At 36.8% G+C, this 21,685-nt stretch overlaps 1 protein-coding gene across 3 annotated transcripts in view; it reads left to right on the forward strand.

Annotated features, from left to right (window-relative positions):
* The window catches only part of PHACTR3 (phosphatase and actin regulator 3), a 115,190-nt gene that overhangs the window by 8,585 nt on the left and 84,920 nt on the right, over window positions 1-21,685 (forward strand). Inside the window, exon 1 of one of the 3 annotated variants that reach the window (XM_074919971.1) lies at window positions 18,552-18,613. The exons of the other annotated variants lie outside the window; for them this stretch is intronic. Within the exon in view, the coding sequence (XP_074776072.1) occupies window positions 18,577-18,613 (37 nt within the window). The 5' untranslated portion in view covers window positions 18,552-18,576. Of the gene's footprint in view, window positions 1-18,551; window positions 18,614-21,685 lie in introns of those variants that run through there. 3 annotated transcript variants of the gene reach the window in all.

Genomic DNA, 21,685 nt, shown 5'->3' on the forward strand with positions numbered 1-21,685 from the left:
CAAAGAATTCAGGATTGATTTAAAAATTTTTTTATATTGATATCTATATAATGCCTTTGCATCTTATTAAAGAAATTTTTGGGTCTTAAGTATGCAACCATCAAAGCAAGCTGTATGAGTGAAAAAGGGCTTTTTCAGAGTATCTCATACATCACCCAGAAGTGTTACAGGTCTCTTGTATACTCTCTACAAAGGGCGTTTTTGTTTCCCTCTTTAACTCTTCAGATGTTTTTATGCATCATAAAAAGACTATCATAGATTACAAAAAAGATTCAAGCTCAGATTCTCCAAACACAGATGTCTTGTCTGAGAAATACCTATGGGCTATATCTGAAATAATGCATGATTGTGCCAGTTGCTGTGCAGCATATAAAGAGAAACTGTTCCCACTTTAAGTAGTTTGCAATGTAATTTGAAAAAGACAGAAAACAGTGGAAAAAACCCAAGTGTTTCTTGCATTTTACATATGGGGAATTGAGCTGTGATTAATTGCCTTGTTGTGAGTTTCTATAGGACGTCACCACTGGAAGTTGACTCTGGATTTCGTAAGGCTCAGTCCCGTATGTTAACCACAGAAATCATACACAGCAGTACTACTGCTGTGATAAATGCTGCTTATGTATCTAGGTGTTTCAGGGTCTACTAGTCAACTCACGGGAAAATTGGAAGGTAGAAGAAAAAATTATTTTGTATGGAAAAGGAAATCTGTTCTCACTGTAAGGTTAGAGAACTTTTATTTATTTATTTATTTATTTATTTATTTATTAAAATGTAGCTGCAGTTTCTCATTCTATGGCTTCCAGTGTTTAATATTACTAATAATAGAGAAAACGTTTAGGCAAGTACATCTTGGAAATCTGGTGAATTAAGAAAAAAAAAATTCTGAAACTGCTCTTCACATAATGTTACACTGGGGCAGTTTATTTAAAATCACAGGCAAGTCTGGTCTCTTATTTGGAGATTTAGGACAATAATTCTTATTTGTTAGAAGTCTTCAGAGATTCAGTCTTTATGCTGACTATTGTTTCACCTTATAGAAAGAAAAGGGAAACCATGGGCTTTTTAATGAAAGATGGACAAGGATTTCTAATTACCTCTTAGTACTTCTCCTTCTTTGCAATTAATTTAGCTTCTAATGATCTTTTTGGATATGAAGTAGAGGTAGTTGGAAACTTGACAAAGTTAAATTAGAAAATACGTATTTGCTCACACCTTCCCATTCAGCTTTGGGCAGGTATATGTACACCAATTTCAATAAGGGCAGAATTTAAAGAAAAAAAGAAAAAAAAATTAAAAAGAGAGATCATTAAACAAGCATTCCTCTCCTAAGTTAGGCAGAATAGGCACTTGAACAGAATGGAAATGGTTCAGTCAATCAGCTAGTCTACACTCTGTCTTATCTTACTTTAATGTAACAGGCTTTATTTTTAAACAAAAGTAAACTTCAAGTTTAACTGCATACATTAAATACAAGTACTCAGAATTAATTTGGCCACATAATAATTTGTGCACACAATTATTTGCTCCTCTGTGTCAATAAGATAAACTCATATGTCTGTCAAATAATAAAAAACCCCTCACACTTTAGCTATGAATGAAGATGGTTTAAGTTTATTCAGTCAGTTAACGTTTGCACCACACTTTGAAAATGTAGCGAGTTACATAATGCTTGGAGTAATGTTTATCTGGAAACTTAACTGTTTATCTTAGTGAATAGTTAAGTAACAGTATTAATCTTTAGTTTTGCAACTCTGTTTCAAGACTGCCCAATTCATGCTGTAAGGAACTGGCTACGCCACTTATTTATGTATAACATTATGACTTTTTTAACCAAATTTGTGCCTTTTTATTTTTAAAATGTAATACGTAGAATTATTTACCCTGGCTTCTCTAAACAGGTCGGATCTATAAATACCAAAAAGTATGTAAAACTAAATATGATACCTTCATCTTGCTTCTAAATGTAGCTAGAGTTTGTATGCTAATACAATGGATTCTTTGTGCCTATTAAATCCCGTGCTTTTCTTTGAAATTCAAGTTGATTTATGGTCTAATGTATACACAATTTATATATGCCCTAGAGAGAACATCATACAACTACTGGAAGCAGGTCAATAGCTTCATGCTCGAGTCTGCATAAATATTTCAGTAAGATGATCTTAATCAAAGGGTATCTTATCTTGCTTTCTGTAGTACCAGTAATATCCTGTAATCACACATGGTTCACGCATGCAGAGCTGTGATTATAAGTATAGCAAGGTATGTCCTTATGCGTAAAGCACTTCATGACTGTTGTATATAATGAAGAGACAGTTCATGTGTTAACTTCCTTACTCTAATTTTTATTTTAACATCCTCAAACTGTTCCGTTGCTGCATAACCAGCAGCTGGGCATAGATCACTGCATTACATCAAACCAGTGAAGCCTTCAGTCTTTTCTGGGGGCTGCTGTATCCCTCAGGCCATGCAGCCTTCCCGCTGCCTTGCCCATATTGATCTGTTGGGAATGTGTCACATTTCATTCAGTTGCTCACAGAAGTCTGCATCTTACCTCTTAACTGAACAGCCTGCATCAAGCCTTGTTTTTTATCCTTATAAGAACATAAGAAATGCTCTACTGGGTCAGAGCTGTGGTCCATCCCAGTTAGGACAGTGTTCTTGATAGGGGCAGTAGAAGATGCTATTTAGGGAGAGCATACTTGCCTAGTCTTGAAGCTTGAGACAGGCTGGAAGCAAAGCAAAGCATGGCTGAATGAACACATGTGAACACAAAATGAAATATTCAGGGTCAATCTTCTCTGACTTCAAATAACATACACAAGTGTTGATGCTTTGAGCAAGTTTGCTCAGCATCTAGAACCAGCCCCTCAGTTCTGGGGGAACTGAGACAAAACAGTAGTAGAAATCAGTCTCCAAGAGAGTTTCTTGGCTCCTGCAAGTACTTTTACATTCTTCCATCATGAATGATGTGAATCTGTGTGGAATATTTAAGTAGAGCAAATATTTTCAGCAGAAGGTTAGCTACTATTTTACAGAAGAATTATACCCTCTTCCCTATTTCCAGGTCTTGCTGTGTAAGAGATGTGATGAGTTTGCTTTGCAAGATGTAACTGTCTAAGCCAGAGTACCTCAGCCTCCCGAGTTAAACATGCTTTCGGTTATGTATGATGGGCAGACTTGGGGAAGATGACAGCAAGTTTAGGACTGGAGCCTGGAAACTTTCCCATACAGTACTTAGTGTTGCAACATTATTTCAGCTGGACTTGAGAACTGTGGTGAAGGAACAGAATGAAGAAATAGTTAAAAGATTCCTCCTCAACCAGCACACATTATGGTTAGCTATATAATGGCCGCTGCTGAACACCCACTTGAGGGATCACTGAATTACTGAAAGCAGTTCAATGACTTGTTCCCTGCATTTTGAATGGGCATGGCAGCGTGAGACAGGTGGGTTGGGAACCTTGTATCTTGACCGTTGGAAATTGTTTCAGCAGCAGATAGAAAATGACAATACAAGTGAAAAACACAGTCAAGAGTGTGCCAGTCACCTCTAATGATGGCTCAGAGCAAGGGGGGATTTCATGAACTGCTGCAGAAAAGGGCAGAAATGTTGTACCAAGGGTGACTGGCAGGCCTTGGAACTCACAGTTGTTGAAATTGTTTGACAAATTTGGTTCTGTATGCTTACCTTCTCTCCAGCTACATAAATCCTCAGGCCCTTTTGGGTTGTTCACAATGCATGATAGCATATGTAACACTGATTTATTTGGGTTTCTCTGAAGTTTATGCTTTGTGGATGGGACTTCTGTAATTTTATAAACTCTGCATTTATGATAGAAGGAAAAAAAAGATTTTTTTTTTTTTTTTTTTAATTATAGCATCTATGCAGACTGGATAGCAGCTTTCTAGGAATGCAGAAATTTCACAAGTAGAAAAGCCCCCTATTTTCAGATACAGCAGTTCAGCTTACCTTCAGCTAAAATGTTTACTTCCATATCAGTTGCTCATTTGACTTTGCTCTATGTTACAATGCCTAGAAGCAGAGAATAAGTACTCAGAATACTAACTATGCAGAGAAAGCTCTAGAAAAAAGAAAATGCAGACTAGTGTTCACTCATACAATTTCTCCACTTGTTCACCATGAGTTTTAAATGCCTAGTTTCTTGCTTAATAAAATTAATGGAAAAATCAGAACTGAAATAAAGTACACTTCAGATTTCACATATAAGACACTTAACTCTAGGAAACCTTGCAACCTGTAACACTTATTCCTGGAAGTGAAGAACATAAGTGAAGTTACTCTCATCTGGGAATCCCCTACATTTCGAAACGTAACAGAGATCCTGAAGAACATACGATTTTACTGTAAACTCCTGATACTAATTCTGAATTGAATGGTGTGGTACAAAAAAACTCCATCCTCTCTAAAACCATGACTCTGCTAGACCTGTAATAAGAGCAAATGTCAGCAATTGCCCGAGGCTAGTTTACTTGAACCCTCACAACAGTGGTTAACTTAACAGATTACGTGATCAGATGCATATTTTCTTAAGGCAAACATAGGGTATCTGAACAACAGCTGTCAAGATAGATTGCAAATAGACTTCTTAGTGTTATGATGTACATTTTCTGCTGTAATTCAACCAGAAGAATAAACTGAAAGGAAGCCAAGTGAAAGAGATCATTTTAACAAGTCAAAGTACAAAGAAGCGTCCTTTATAAATCCAGAATATTGTGAGTGAATGAAAACGTTTTAAGAAAGGGCCCTAACTTATAATAGAAATGTGTCCTGTATCTCTCTTCTTAAGTCCAAGAAAGTATCTTTGAAGACAACACAGGCCAATCTGGAAAACTGGCATTCCTCCTATTTCACTGAGTTGGTGCTTTCCTACATTCTCTTGTGAAAGAGTAGAGTTTGTTGCAACTTTTTTAACTTTTCAGTCTATTTTCTCTACATTTTTTTCACTTTTCTTCCATCTTGTCTTAGTTAACTCTTAGCTAGCACTTTTTTTCTGTCTTAGCAAATTCAGGGTCCCCCCTGCTCCAGATGCTTTTCTCCCAAATTATTCTTCTGGAAATAGAATGGGTGTTACTACTGTAACAACAGAGAAGCCAACAAAGCCTGCTTTTCTATAGTTTCAGCATTTTTCAGTCCTCAATTTGATCTTAAACTGTCAAAAATCTCATTTATGACTTATGACTTAAGATTGGATCCTCTATTGTCTAATGAAGTGTCAGTCTGACTGAAAACTATTCCCTTAGGGCACTTACAACATCTCTCCTGTGTGGATGCTTTGGTGCATAAGCAAAACTGACCTAACACTCAGCCTTTTCCTACAGGTAATACTTAATAGGGTCACTAGTGTCTTTTTTCATGAACTGTATCCTTTGATGAAAGTTGACAGTAAGCTCCAAAGTTACCGTGGGTGACATGAGATGAAAAGTGATTAAATAACCCTTGTTTCTTAAGGGAGAACCTGGGAGCAAAAAGTAGAAGAATCTGTTTTCAGTAACTTGCTGTTCCATTTATATTTTTCTCACTCTTAATCTCATAACACTACTTCTAGGATGTGTTTAGGCTTTATTCCAAGACATCAAAGGTCTCTAGTTCTACCAACCTCTTTGAAAAAACCTGCACTATGACCTGGGGCATTACTCATCTATCTTATTTGGGAGATGATGTTTTATATAATCATGTCTCTTGTGTCCTGCATCTGCAGAAAATTCATTCCACTTCCCATCCTGGAATTTAATATTTATCTGTATTTCTTTGCCTGTTGAGCATTTTAGGCATACTTTGCAGTAACTTATTAAAAAACCCACAAAAAACTCCTGAGCCACACCCCCCACCCCCCAACCCAAAGAAAAACCACACTGCCAAGTGTTTATGTATTTTGAGATCATGGTTGGTTTGGCTGCTCTAATTAAGTTATTTTAAAAGAGTTAAGTTACTGATTATGTTCTTAGCAGGTTAGACATCATGAAAACATCAGTAGAGAAATACACTCTAAATTTTTGAATAGGTACGTATGGGATGATGTTTTCACTCTGTCTCTCAGGAGGAGGATACACCTTTATTATATATATATATTTTTTTTTTCTCATCCTATTAAAGAAATGAAAGGCTACTTCTGGTGGGCTTAATTAATTAGTTTTTAATTCAAATTCCCCTCCCATCCTCCCTCAAGAAATTCCTTTGCAATTTGCCATCACAGCATTGCAGAAATCTTTTTTTAGATCTTGGTAGTTGATGTATGATGTAAAGTTGTCTGGGAACAAAAGCTACTTTTGAACAGATTAATCTAAATATATGTATCCTAGTAGGAAAAAAAAAAAAAAGGGGAAGCAGACACCCTAGATCTTCAAAACTGACTTTCATTTTAAGTAGTTTCTTGAAGTTGGAGGGAACCTCAGGTATTACATCATGTCTTTTCAGAAATACTAATTTTTGAACACCAGAAAACTTTCTTTTCTGCTTTATGCTAATGATCTGATTTTTAGCCTGATAGTGTCTGTTAAAATTAAATCATACAGACTTAGAAATATCATTTCTGACAGAAAGAGATGAGTCTAAGCATATCAGAGCCAACGGAAATGCATGCAGTTTAGGGATTTTGTTGTTGTTATAGATCATAATATTCTCATAATACAAGAGAGATTATGGAAATATGGCATAGTCTTATTTCGTCTGACATTGTAAAGAAAGAAAGACTTAAAGGATTAGTCTTGGTAATTTAGCTGTTCCTTTGCAACATATTGTGATATAATAGGAAATAATGCAGTGCATATCCTGAACATGAAAGAGAGCCTCTGGTCAGAATCTTGTTAATGCCAGAAATTATTTAAAACTAGCTAGAAGTCCCATTTTTCTGCCCCAGAAATGACAACACAAGATGTGACACCTCTTATTCTAATGCTACATAAGAGCATATCATGCATATGATTATGATATCATTCAACATGACTAATACCTCAAGATTCACTTCTCTTCATTGTTAGAAACCTGAGGACAGCACAAGAAAGCAGGATTAGGTTTTAAATGGAAGCTGCTACTTTGACAGGGAATGAAAGTATCTTTTCCAATGTCTGTTGAGAGGGATGGGCTAAGGAGGCAAAGTGAACTGTTTTTCACTCAAGTCATCTGAGCACCTAATTTACACATTCATTGGACACAAAGCTTCACTCACTGTGCTAACAAATCACCATAATGAAGCATTTGCACACCCACACACATTTATACACATGCTGTTGCTCAGCTTGCACCTGCAATGATGGTGAATAGATGTGTAATTGCATATGTAAGTTGTTGAAAGAACAGCTACTAGGCAAGGTCTATATATCTATAGTAAGTGGCTGCTTTTTTTTTCTCCACATTGCTGTGGTTGGCAACTTTTTGGAATCTGTTTTACCACATAAATCCTGCTCTTCCATTATACAACCCTCAAAGACTTTTCCAAGGAGCTTGTATCAGCTCTACAGGTGTTGGTATTGAGTCATGAAAATGTTGGGTAACTGCTCCACGGATCATGTCTCTTGCAGAATCAGAGAGCTGTGAATCTCCCAGCTCCTGACTCTGATATGCTCAGAGCACAGGCCAAGTGCTAGAGGGCCAAAGTTCAAGCATGCTCAGACCTTACAGCTAAATGAAGTTGTGTAGAAGAGGTCAAAAACTGGTACTAGAAGATTCCCCTGAGAATAAAAAATACTCTGGGCTGAAATCAGGAGAATTTGTCTTGTATCTGTTTCTAATGGCAGTACTGTATTTCCTGGCTTCCAAATATTACAACTTCCAAGCCAGATCTTATGGGCACTTATACCACAAATCAGTAATTCCATCTTCAGAGAGGCCACTAAACTGCTGAAGTCATACCACTTCATTAAACATCCGAGTCATGTTCGAAACCTTAAAATCATGACTGTTACTGTGAAATTTTTAACTATACCTTTTCAAAACCAATTTTTTGTTCCCTCATTTCCCGTGTAACGTACATCTGTGCACAAAACAAAATCATTGGTAACTTGGATGTTTTGTATCCAGAAGTAGCACTGAAATTCCTTTGTAGGGATTTTACCATTGGAACAGGCTTGACTGACCCAGTGCTCCTGCTCTCATCTTGTCATTTGGTTAGCGAGCAGAAGGTATGACTTCAAAGCAACTGTTCCAAAATAGTATGTCTGCAGTGGTTTTAGGTAGCTGCTTTGTTTCATTGTTGTTCTGCCCGTAACACACTCTGCCTTCTGAGATGTGAAGAAGGCTTCATCTGTTTTGCTGCCATCTAAGTCTACTTGAGGTGACAACCTTGTTATTTGGGATTATTTCTCATGACAGGTAGGTTATTTATAGCAATTGTTTCCCAAAGATGTACATAGTATCATTTTCATAAATTGTCCACAGCTTTGGGATCACAAGTATCACAGCGTATTTATTTAGTCTTATCCGTTCATCTGCAAAACCAGCAAATTCAAAGGGGCTCCAACATCAGATACCAACAGTGGTTTGAATAGTAATTATATTATTCTTTTTAGAGTTTTGTCTGAAATGTCACTGTTCTAACTATACGTTTTAATGGGCATTTCATGTCTGTGTTTGATACCACTGCTCATCAGTTTGTTTGACTGAGGATAATGGAAACTCACAGTTGCACACCTAAACTAGTGCATCACTGCAAAACTATTTGCACTATTTAAATGCATGGACACTAAACTGTGATTCTTTCTCCGGTCTCGTGCTATCATAAAAACTATATCCATTGAAAATTGATCTCTTATGCCTAATCATTGTTTAACTGTAGTATCTCCTGAGAAGGCTATTTTATGTAAGTGAAAATACTAGTGTAGGACAAGTATATGGTTTTCTCTAACAAGCAAGCTATTCTGATTACCCTGTCCTAATAGCATAATTGCATTCTGTATGGTCTCTCCTCAACACTAACTCTGGTAATTGCAGTCTACATGCAGTCCAGGTCCTGATGGGAGAGGAAGGGGTTTGGGTTTGGGGTTTTGTTGTTGTTGACGTTATTGGCTGAGTCTGAATTTTGGAAGTATGTAGCTAGATTTTTCTGCACTGTAACTCAAGCTCTAGGATAAGCTGGAGGATAAGGGAGGGTAACCATCAGGTTTTATGAATTTTTCAGTTTTTAACATTGTTGCTGAAAAAATAATATGTACAGCCTTTATTGGTGGGGAGAGGTGAGAAAAGGAGGGAATAGGAGCTGTCACCTGTTAATAACTTTATATTTTGGTGTGTTTTCCTGTCAACATATTAGGTGAAAAACACAACCCAAAGGGTAGCCTGGATTTCTCATGTTTCCTTTCTTCATGGCTCACGTCACGATAAATCCATCAAGCCTGCAGTCATGTCCTCAAACTTGCTCTGAGTGAACTTAGGAGAAGCCAATTTAGAGAAACCAACTTTGGCCCTAATATCCATGTATGAGAGGTTGCTGAAACTCCAGTTATATTTAGGACCGAATTTCAGCTGATGAAGTACTACTACAAGGGCTGTTCCTCTAAAACAATTTAGAATTCAGAGCCAAAGATGAAGTCATTTGGCCATCATAAGAGATGAGAACAAAGCTTTTGGATTCAAGAAGATTTAACTGTGGAACAATCTTTAGAGGTGCTTGGGCAAATCTAGTCTGATAGTCCTTAAGAAATATTCCACAATCATCCTCATTTTCCATTTTTTCCCCCCAAAAAATTACATTCACAGATGTAACATCTATTCTATTTCCAAAATATCGTATTCTTATTCTCTCATCCCTGAAAAAGACTCCAGAAAACCCAACCCCAACCAAAGTCTGGCCCCTCAAAGAAGAGAAGAGCCAGGCAATTATGTGTGGAAGTAACTAAGTTATTGCTAATGGTTTTATGCAGGAACTGCTTAAATACTGGGATCACAGACAGCATAAAAAAAAAGCATGTAACAGCCCTAACAGAACACCCAAGGTTTGAAGGAGCCCAAATAACCCATCCTGGTGGTGTGACTAAGACCTGATAGGAAGGACTGGAAGGATAATTTCACTGCTATTACATGTGGAATTCTTGTTCTGTAAACAACAGAACCTCAATTCTTCTGGGAATACTGCAGTCACTTCAGGAAAAAATATAGTTTGCAATTTGTTAGTTCATGATATGCACTTTGTTTACTATACAATAAGAGATTTAATGAAATGGCTCAGGGACTGAAACAGAATTTTTCAGCTATTCATAATTTTGTAGCTGATTTAACCATTCACCTAGAATTGTGATGCAGAGCAAGTAATTGCACATGTTAATGACAATTATAATAACTAACAGGCATAATTAAGTGGTTTGCATATGCACTCATGGGATTTTTGTGCATACAAATGGTTTGTATATTTTGGCATCTGATTTTACGATTTGTCTTCATTGTATGTAAAAGAACTCTTTTTTTATATTTTGTTGCCATGCCTATTTCATTTTCCACAGTACATTATACTAATCATTGAAAGCATTTAAGCACACAATTACCACAGATATGTATTTCAACCAAATGATTGTAACTGACTGCTTAACCAGACTGGTTGAATAATGCTGGGGCTTTTTTAATCAAAGACTGATTCTTATGTGTTTGTCTAGTTCTTTGGTAGATCAAGGAATGTCTTATTTACTAGAAATGCACAAATTTTGTAACTGAACTTTGAAAAAATACCTTTATGTGTCTTTGGGGCCTTTCTTGAGAATCTGCCTGTCAAAGAACCTACTTACTAAAGTGTTGATAGCACAGAGGTCAGAATTTGCCAGACTGCTTTTCTTTGGTTTTGTTTCATTACTTCAATGTTCTTTTTTTATTTTACTTTTTTTTTTTTTTAGACTGAATAAGTCATGCTACTAAATTATGATCCCATTCCTGCTCTTTATGTTCTGTTTTCAGTTTCTCAACAGTCACTTTAATCTTGTTGTAGTGGTTTTAAATGTGGCAAACAGCACTGATTCTGAATTGGTAAAGACAGATTATTGTACGTTGGTTGAGACAGGGAGGGCTTATTCTGGAGCTGCGTACCTCTAGGGTGTGATCATCTTCTCAGAAGAAGAAGAGGACAAAGTCTTTTCACTCCCATTTACAAAGGGACAAATTTTAGTTTGAGTGGCACCCAGGTTTGTCTGAATGAACCAGAAAAACAGGAGCTGTCATTAAGCTTATTCACTATCCCTTACTCCTGGTTTCTCCACACCTAAGATGGGCCACTTCCTTTCCAGAGTGAGACAGGTAGAGTCCTCCCAGAGACCATAGCTAATGTGACTGTTTGGTAGGGTAAGGGGTTTTCTCTATATATTTTCACTTTTGGAAAATTCTGCTGAGATTTGCCAGAGGTATCTGCATAACCCATTTCACAATGAAATGGAAAAAAAGAAATGGGAAAGAATCCCCTAAATTCAGAGAACCAGCTTACATAGGAGGATAATCCAGAAAGTTTTAGCTGTATCAGTTGTATTGCTTGGCAGTTTTATAATGCAGCTAGACTTTTTTTTCAGGGAGCAGAATGACTCACCACAGAAGAGACAGAGATAATGATGGTTGAAGAGTTCTAATGATGCCCTTTGTGTACAAACAAAGTACAAATCCATTATATTCTGCTTTCATTTTATTAATTAGTCATTCATTACCCAATGCACTATCAATTAAGCTTCTCTGAAGAAATTTGTAGTATCCTTCTGTTCCTTTTATTCATAATAAATATATTAGTCTCTGATTAAATGCCTGACTCGTTAGAACAGGTTTAGAGGATACAACATAGTCTACCTCTTTACAGTATGACCCAGGGCTCTGATGACATAATTAAAGCATGCTCTAGTGGACAGACCAGCTACCCACAGTGTTCATCCTCAGTGGTCTCATCCAAAGTCATAATGGTTATGGTTCAACCTAAAATCAGTCTCCAGGAGTGTCTCAGTATACATATGTCTCACAACATATTGAGTCAGTCTGTGCTGAAACGAAGCATGTAGTAAAACCAAATAACAATCCATGTTTATTAAAATCACAAATTGTTATTTCAGAGCATTTGCAAATAGGTAAAATATTTAAATTCTTACAAGCAAGGGACCAAATGGTCATGTTAGTCTGGGAACACACTCAAATGGTTCAATCTATTGTAATTTGGCTAATTTCTCCTGAAAGTTATAGTGGTCTCGCCCATTTAACAAAATTAGGCAACATCTGTACAAAGCACGGTTTGAATAATCAAGCATATGTTTTGCACACATGCAAATAAAGTTAATTAAGAGTTGCACTCAGTCATAGAGTGAACTGACATAAGGTATTGGACTAGAACTGAGCAATGCCACATATTTGGCTGCTGAACTCATACAAGACACATTTTGAACACTGCAGAAATAATCTAGCAAGTAGAAGTTGATGATAGTGTCAGGAAAACTAATACAATCAAAGGGAATATGCAGGTAGAAAGTAAGGTGCAAATATATTCCTCATCAGTAATTATTTGCTCAGCTATAATGGATATTATTGCATCTTACTGAAACAGTAAAGGCTGTAAAACCAAATTTGGGTCATTCTGTAACCTTAATTAGTAACTACTAATCTTCCTAAATTTACTGACTTCTCAACCAGTCAAAAACCCCCAGACTCCTGCCTCCAGTTCCCCAGATGACCTGTAATAACTTTTCAGATTGTATTTTATTTAACTGATGCTGACTTGAAACATGAACAAGTTCTATCCTTCTCAAAAAATACAAAAATAGCCAAAAATAAAAATTAGAGAGAAAGCCCTCCTTACTTCTTTTTATAGTCACAGTTTGAATTTCATGCATGGGCAGTAGCTCTAAGGCATTGAAGCTATTAGATCATTTTTAGTTCTACCTATTATGTGAACTGTTTTAGAAGAGAGAAAAACCTACTCAAATATATTTAAAGATAAAAGCAAAGCATGAAACACAGCATTTTGAATGTAAGCCAGCATCTGCATCAATGACATTCATGAGCCAACTGCATTCTAAAACAATCACACAGAGCCTGAATTCACAGCTATTAGAGCAAAACCTGCCAGATTTAAAGTATGAAGTTGTTTAATCTCCATTGTAGTATTGCAAGACGACCATCATACATCCCAGCCACAGTGTTTCATTTTGTCATTAGTTTACAGCAGTTTTTACCAGTCACAGCAGTGCAAAGGGTGGCTTTATACTCAAATGGGGAAAAGTTGTTATAAGGGAAGGCCACTTAGTTACATACGACTGGTACCAAAATACTTGAGCACCTGTGATTTCTAATGGCCTAGATTTTTAGCTGGTGGAAAATGGCTGTCTTCAGTGGAATTGGGAGAGTTAACTCAAGCTGAGGAACTGGTATGTTCTCTTTTCTTATCTTTCACTTTCTCCCACATACACCCCCATTATCTTTAAAACATTTTAACTGCTTCCACTGGGCAGAGGAGGAGAAGAGAAGCAAGGTAGCTTCTTGTCAGAGTGACTGCCTTATTCTCTGTTTTAATTGAGATGATAGGCCTATGTACCCTCACATTCAGGAGAGCAGTCTTGAACGGCTGTTGAAGAACCAGCCTGGAAAAGTCATCCAAATATGTATAATGAAACATAAACTGAATGGGGTTCATAAACCCCTCTAGGGTATTGCCTTTTCAGAGGGCCATTAATTCTTAGAACAGCCTTGAGTATTGTGTCCACACCTGAGTTTGCAAACATTGCAATGCCTGCTGCACTTTCTGTGTAATAGGGGTAATAGGACATCCTCCTGCAAATAATGCTTGTTAGTACAAGCTCCTGGGCAGTGGGGAATACCCACATCAAATTACAAAGTTGTCTAGTTGCTGATTTTCTTCCCATATACTAGAGGCAAATGGTTACCTAATGAAAGGTAAAGAGACAGCCTGGGTTTTTGTTTTGTTTTGTTTTGTTTTCTGATGTCTCTAACAGTATTTGAGTCAGTTGTGCAACTTTTCCTATTATATTTGTGCTACCATTTATTTCAAAGGGATTTGGGGGTGCTTAGTGTTTCACAATGTTTCAGACAAAGCGTATAAGGGAATGTAGAATTCAGACTTTGGAAATAACTTCTGCATAGATTCCTGTGAAACTCAACAGGAGATGCTCTTAGAAATAACCACTGCTTATTAACATTCTACTAGAAAGACTGCTTGTGTTCCATATGCTATTTATTTTTTTCTTATGCTTTCATAACCTGTGGCTATATGGATTATACATATTTTATATACACTGAGTTTAGCCAAAGGTATTTTTGCTTTAAGAAGCTCCCATAGCATTCTGATTGGCCTTGTCCTCTGATCTGTTACAATCTCTGGGTTGACTTAGTGCACTAATGATGTGTTCCTGAGATACTTCCTGTACCTAAGTCACACATCTGTGAAACAAAAAATTGAAATGTACAGGGAGTCTAGTGAAGATCAAAAGAATCCGTATCTTAAATTTCATCTTTCACTACTGCTATGCCAGTAGGAATAGAAAAATATTTTGCCTGTCCTCTGCATCACATGATTTTAGACACAAAGACCTTCTTTCTGTAGATGTAGTAGAAAGATACTGAAACAGATTTCTTGTTAAAAACTACCATTCACTCTATTTTTCTAATACAAGAACATCTGTGTTTTCATGAACAGAAGTCACATGTAGCTGAAGTAGAAGCTGAAAAGATCTTTTAGTTTCCATTGAAGAAAACAGTTGAACTTCCATCTACTTCAAAGAATCTCTATATGTACTCTTGGCCATTTTAATGGTTCTCTCTAGTAAATCTGAAGGCTAGAAGATCAGTTGTCATGGGAACTGGCAACAGATGACTCAAGAAAACAAAATTATATGTTGGCTTGATGTCAACAGCTAATCTAGTGCCCTGCCAGCTGAAATCACAGTTAACACGAACCATGCCTAACAAGCTGTGATTTGAACAGAGTTGCAGCCAAAGATAGTTTCTCACCCCATGAACAGAAGAACATTTTAAAAATTGAAACTAATGAGGGGACCCGACAAGTTTGGGAACAGTGAAACATAAAAAAACCATTGTTTATAATTGTTGAGTTAGAGCCTTAACAGCTATAAATCAGTTTCTTCTTTGACATCAAAATCATGATATCAGATTAATTACCATTTCAAGATCTGTCTTAGCATTTTCAGAATCCATAAGATTGATTCGTGCTGGGACACAGTCCAGAAATTGTCTCAAATTGTGGTTTTAGCACATCTTTTATCTAGAAAATCCAATTCTTATGCTATAAGCTATTTTGCAAAGGAACATCTTTAAGCACATAATTTTTAGACTTGGAATTTAAATAAATACTATTTTTTTCTAAAGAATCATATCTAGCATCTTTTGTTCATCATCAGTAGACTTTAAGACCTAAAGGGCTACATTAAGGACTGTAATTCAGAGAATATATAAAAAAATGTCTTTTATATACAGTAATGGAAAATACAGTCTCAGTTAAGAACAATCCGCTAATACTTGGCTCCTCCTAGTGACTGTTAAATTAGCCCATATGGAGTGTAATAGAAAATAGAACAGTCTTGAAATAACATAAAAGTGTGTTTAGAGCTTGTTTACATAAACATGGACTATGTAGTTTAATTTATGAAAGTACAGTGGATTAGTTAACTATTAAAATCTATGTGGACACTCATGTTGAAAATTAAAGTGAGCTCAATTTAATTTAGCGTTATTCTTTTCCAAAGTAAATGAACCTAAATTGAATTAAGATTAATTCTAAGAGAGAGCATTCATGCAAATTTAGTGTGGTTTAATTAAACTATGCCAAGCACACATGGTGAGATAATTTGGATTAGATTTTGTAAGCTTTGCCACGTAAAAAAGCCCTTAGAGTCATGTAAAGGACAACCTTTAGACAGTACTGTGTGCAGTACTGTATCAGTCTGGTTACTTCTATAAATGTACAGTGATTGACTTTACTCTTGGGTTTGGGATTTCCCATGTGCATTTTTGCCATGTTCTCACTCGTGATACTACATATTCCAGGCTACTGTACTGGGAACGTTTTCTAACCTTACTGCAGTTTTCTTTTTTTGGACTATGTACCAGAATTGTCTACTACCACAACACAATCATCTACACAATGACTTTGATGTTTTAGAGGTTTTATACTGTCAGTATAGCTTTATTGTCATTGGTGGATTGCCAAAGTCTTCTTCAGAACCTATGAGACAACTCATTCCCTTAAAATTAAAGCACTCTTTGGCTTGATACGTAATAAATCTAGTAGGACCACATTTGCTTATTTGCATGTATAAAATATAGAGAGGTCTTCCGAGTTAGCATTTCACATGCATTTAGATCAATTTAAGGTCAGGAATAGATTCATCTCAGTCTACCCAATGCATTTCCATGTTTCAAGTCCACATTCAAAGGAAATATGTCAACTAAACCTACACAAAAAATCTCTAGGTTTGTGAAAGACTACATACATCTGTTTAAGAGAGTGAAAATGTATGTCTGTCTCAGTCTGCATACGAGAGGGCTTACATGCAATCTGTTACCTATGACATCTTTCTTCTCTGGAAGATGAAATTGAGGAGTAGACAAGGAGAAATGGAAAGACAAACAGACTTGTAACAGTGCAATGCCCTGGTTAGTGTGTGTGTCTGAGACATTGCAAGCATGCTGCAGACTGCTTCTGAAAAAGTTAATTTGTGGCTGGCCTATCATGAAGCAAAGAGGGAGTTGTGCTACAATATCATGTCTTCTGAGATTGTGCAGTTTATGATCTTTGTTCAAGACTGTGCCTAAAGGCACAATTTAGCCCATATTTTGTACATAGGCAATTCAAAGAAAAGTAGATGTAAGCGCAGTGCACAATTCATCTGTTTTATCTTTCACCAGACATACAGGTAGCTGCATTGTGCATTACTAAGAGTAAATAATGTTACAAAAATACTGTATCTCACATCTAACCATTTGCACTGTATTCCACATAGAATGTTCTTTAAAGAATACAGTTAAGGAATAAAAATTAAGGTTTAGGTGTTGTTTTTTGGTTTTGTTTTTTGTGTGGTTTTTTTTTTTTTTTTAATAAAATCCTGTCTATCAGGATTGTTTATTTCCAACAAATGTTTTATTAATTGAAGACTGCTCTATATTTCTGATGAGAGTTTTGACTTTTTAATGAATCCAGGTACTTTTTGACAGGTTGTGTATGGTCCTGAGCTGACCTTGGTGCTGAATATCGGAGTGGTCTTCTCTCGTACACCTCGCTATATCCCTGGTACTCCCAGTGCTAGAGATAGATGTGTACTTATGAGGGTATATATCATGTTGATATATCTTATTTTCGTTGGCTGATTAATGTATAGCAGTTTTTGAAGGATGCTGATGGAGAGCCTCAAAAGAGCAGTTCATGAAAGCAGTATGACCAAAGACCAAGGGGTCCTGCACATGGGTCGGGGCAGTCCTAAGCACAAATCCAGGCTGGGCGAGGAGTGGATGGAAAGCAGCCCTGAGGAGGAGGACTTGGAAGTAGTAGTGGATGGAAAATTGCCTGTGAGCCGGCAATGTGTGCTCACAGCCCAGAAAGCCAACCGTGTGCTGGGCTGCACCCGGAACAGTGTGGGCAGCTCCCACTGCTCTGCTCTCGTGAGACCACCCCCTGCGGTGCTGTGTCCAGCTCTGGGGGCACCAACATCAGAAGGACACAGACCTGCTCGAGCGGGTCCAGAAGAGGCCACGAAGATGATCAGGGGGCTGGAGCACCCCCTGTGAGGACAGGCTGAGAGAGTTGGGGGGTTCAGCTGGAGAAGAGAAGGCTCTGGGGAGACCTTAGAGCAGCCTCCCAGGACTGAAAGGGGCTACAGGAAAGGGGGGAGGGACTCTTTATCAGGGGTTTGGGGATAGGACGAGGAGTAAGAGTTTTAAACTGGAAGAGGGCAGATTTAGATTAAAGGAAGAAATTCTTCCCTGTGAGGGCGGTGAGACACTGGCATAGGTTGCCTAGAGAAGCTGTGGCTGCCCCCTCCCTGGAAGGGTTCAAGGCCAGGTTGGACGGGGCTTTGGGCAACCTGGGCTAGTGGGAGGTGTCCCTGACCAGGTCAGGGGGGTTGGAACTAGATGGTCTTTAAGGTCCCTTCCAACCCAGAACATTCTATGGTTTATGATTACTAGACAAAAAATCAACAATTCATGACATGCTGATTTTGATCTATGTATAATGCATAAAAATATTAGCCAGTTTTAGTCATCAGAGCAATGAAAATACGATTTCAAGCCTTTGGCCTCTGCAGCGTACAGTATACTTATATTCAGTTGTTTAATGGTTTATCCTGTATAGAGAGGACAGAAGTCCATGTTTTCAGAACTGACTGCAAACAAAATGCATACTTTTACACAGTGTGCAAATTGCCTTCTCCTTGATTATTCTCTTGAAAGATCATCACAATTTCAAATGAAAAGGCAAGAGAGATTGTGAAGTAAGGCTCATATAGTGTGAGAAGAGATAAGAAAAAAATCTTGGAGGGAATTACAGTTCTGTGTTACTGCTTTTTGACATTGCTTTTTTCACTCTTTTATGTTGGCTGGTGGAAAGATGGTCATCTGTGTTTCAAGTGATATGCTCTGTGGTGATGAATGTTAGAAGTTACAAGGATCTTATTTTAACAGGTGAGAAGAAAAATACATATTGTGTGTGATATTAGATAATATCTGTAAAGCTTCCTTCAAAAATGTATTTGGAGCTCAAACTAGCAAGTTCAATTACAAATACAAAAATTCATCCCAAGAATTTAAACAACGCCAGCTTTTGGTTATCAACAATTGTTCCACTTTTGCTCATTGTATTTTATGTACTGAGCCAAAATGAACCTGACTTACTATTTATTGTTTTCAAAAGTTACTCTAACAGTCTAGAATACTGGATAATTTATAGGCTTCTGAGCTTTTCCAGCTTTGGTCAAGTGGAATTTTCTATTGCACTTCAGTGTTTCTGCCTGAAGGTCAAAAACATACATTTGGGACATCTGTAAAAATATAGGTAAATAAGTGATGCCTGTGGACATGGATTTTATTTGTAAAGGTTACATAAACAGATCATAGGATCATAAGGTGATTCAGGTTGGAAGGGATTGCAGAAGATCATCTAGTACAATACAAAGGTTCTGTGCAAGGAAGTGATATCTTCTGATTGCAGAAACAAGAGTCTAGCATGATTGCATTTCTCTATTCTGTCAAATACCTTACGATGAGCTCTTATTCCTGTGGAAGTCAGTGACAGTGAAATAAAAAATGCAATGTTAGGTCTTTCATTTCTTTTGGAGTACATATAATTGCTTTAGAGTTAAATTATCCAGCTTTCTTTCATTCATAGACTAATGCTTTGCTGTATAGATAATCACAACAATGGTCAACAAAAATCTGTATGATGTAGTGATGTAATACTGGCAGAATTTGCATGAATTGCTCCCTGATCCTCACACTCTGAATAGCTGTATATACTGGCACAGTAGCTAATAAGCTGTATCAATGACAGCTGTGCCAATTGATAATATTTCCCATCCATTGTATTCCTTTACAGGATTTTAATGAGCACGGATAGAAAGCCCTTAGGTTCTGACTTTAGTGCAGTTGGAATACTGCATTTATCATTCTGCTGTTAAGACCAGGCTTAATGATTTTCATAATAGCTCAGCATTACACTGAGTGACTTCTGGTTGGAAAACTAACCATGAAATGGAGCTAGCAATGGTTGACATAATCATTTCAGACCTATGTAAAACAGATATGGTACTACATATTCCCCATTGGCTAAATTATGACTCTAGAGTCTGGACTCTTCTGGGAATAGACAGCAACTATCCATTCCTGACCTCTCAATCTAATCTTCTCTTCCCTTTTACCCTCGCAAGGTAACAAAGAGAGTAGCTACTCAAAATCACATATAAAAAGATACGGATACAAATAGAAAGCACATTTAAATTCTCAGCCTTTCACCATTTTGCTGTTTCCCCCTTACAATAATTTCTGGGTTTGGACAGGATTTTATACAATTCAGTTGCATAACACCCTTTCAGTGAACCATTAAATTGCTTACACATGCAACAAATTTTTGTGACAGATGATAAAAATAAAAAATTACAAAAGCTATTATTGAGAAAACAAAAGAAACTTATTGCCACTTTTAAAACCCCAAAATATCCTAGTTAAGGCTGATCAATAGACACAGGGATAGTGGTATATGAATTTTGTAGCTTTTGAAAATACTTTTTAGGACATTTTAAAGATACTTCCAGGAAAATATTGGAATATTTGGTCTCTCTACTGACCACAACATTAATTCCAAATCAGAAAAGTTTACAAATGTTAATTACTGAAGTAGTAGCAAAGTACTCCAAGCCTGTTAAGTGTATTCAAATGAAAGAGGCTTTAAAATAAGAGGGATTTCTTCAGGTTTGTGACAATAGGAGAACAAATGTTTCATTTTACAGTCTTTCTAAATCTAATCTCGAAGTTTCTGGTTTAAAGAGTAGTTGTTTCCAATTTTTATAAATATGCCTCTTCTGTAGGTATTCATTAAATCTGATAGAAGAAAGTCCCAAAATCAGGTCCAAACACAATTTATGAGTATTTAAGTAATACTGATTAAGTTATAGTCCTAATTCACCTAATTTAAAACCTGTTTAAGAGGGATTCCACAAATGCCAATTTCTCTTCAGCGTGTTTCAAAGAGTCTACTGGTTCTATATGAAGAGTTCTAAAATTAGCACTCAGCATTCTGATACACAGACAAATTTCCATATGATAATTTTTTCTTGCAAAACAGAAATCGGAAGCAAACCACCTTGGATTTGCAAGAGGTAACCTTGCCAATTTGCATCCCCCTCTTCCTCAATGGGGAAACTAGATTTCCAGTATCCCTACAGGGTTTTGTATGCCAAGTTTGTGCTACATCAATTGCTCAGGTCATTACCTGGTAACATTGACAACTGAATCTCTTTTTATTGGAAGACTTTTAAACAAGCTGCACAATAAAATATTGGAAGGTGGAATGTTGCCCAGCTTTAATGAAAAAGGGTTACCATTTGTTACCAGCAAAGAGTATCTTTTATTTTAGTTGTAATCCAAAGAAGATCTATGATCTCATAAATAAATGAATGTCTTATAACACAGAAATACAGACAGCTGAAATGTAAAATATTATATCCAAAACTATTACCACATGCACACAATTTTACATAAAACATTTAGGATGCTTTATAAAATTCACATACTTGAAGTATGTTTGCTAAGAAAAGCTTAACAAAAACTTAGTTCTCCAGTACATGGAGAACACCAAAGTGTATGAGGGGAGTTCACATTCTTAAAGAGATTTTTTAAAAGGCATGAATTCACTGTAGAGATTATTTATTCTTATAGTTTAAATTGCCAGAGGTGCTTCATATATGGAAGTGTAAAAATGAGAGTTCTGAATCTCATGCAAAAACGCAAGATTAAAGTCTGAGTCCTGTTAGGGAGGAATATTTCTATTTTATTCATGGCAATGGAAAATCTGAATCTGAAGTTAAGCCATTCCAAGGTTTTGGGGAATTTTGCCCATCAGCAAGAGTACAAAACATCACCTTTCTCAATATGTTCATTCATTAGCTCAGTCCTATATCAAAAGTTTTGACTTGCCTTGGTTGCTACAGTCAGCCTGAGAAGCCCTCCAACATTACCTGTGTGGCCATGACAACTCCTCTA

Source organism: Athene noctua, chromosome 16 (assembly GCF_965140245.1).
Source record: "Athene noctua chromosome 16, bAthNoc1.hap1.1, whole genome shotgun sequence".
NCBI lineage: Eukaryota > Metazoa > Chordata > Aves > Strigiformes > Strigidae > Athene > Athene noctua.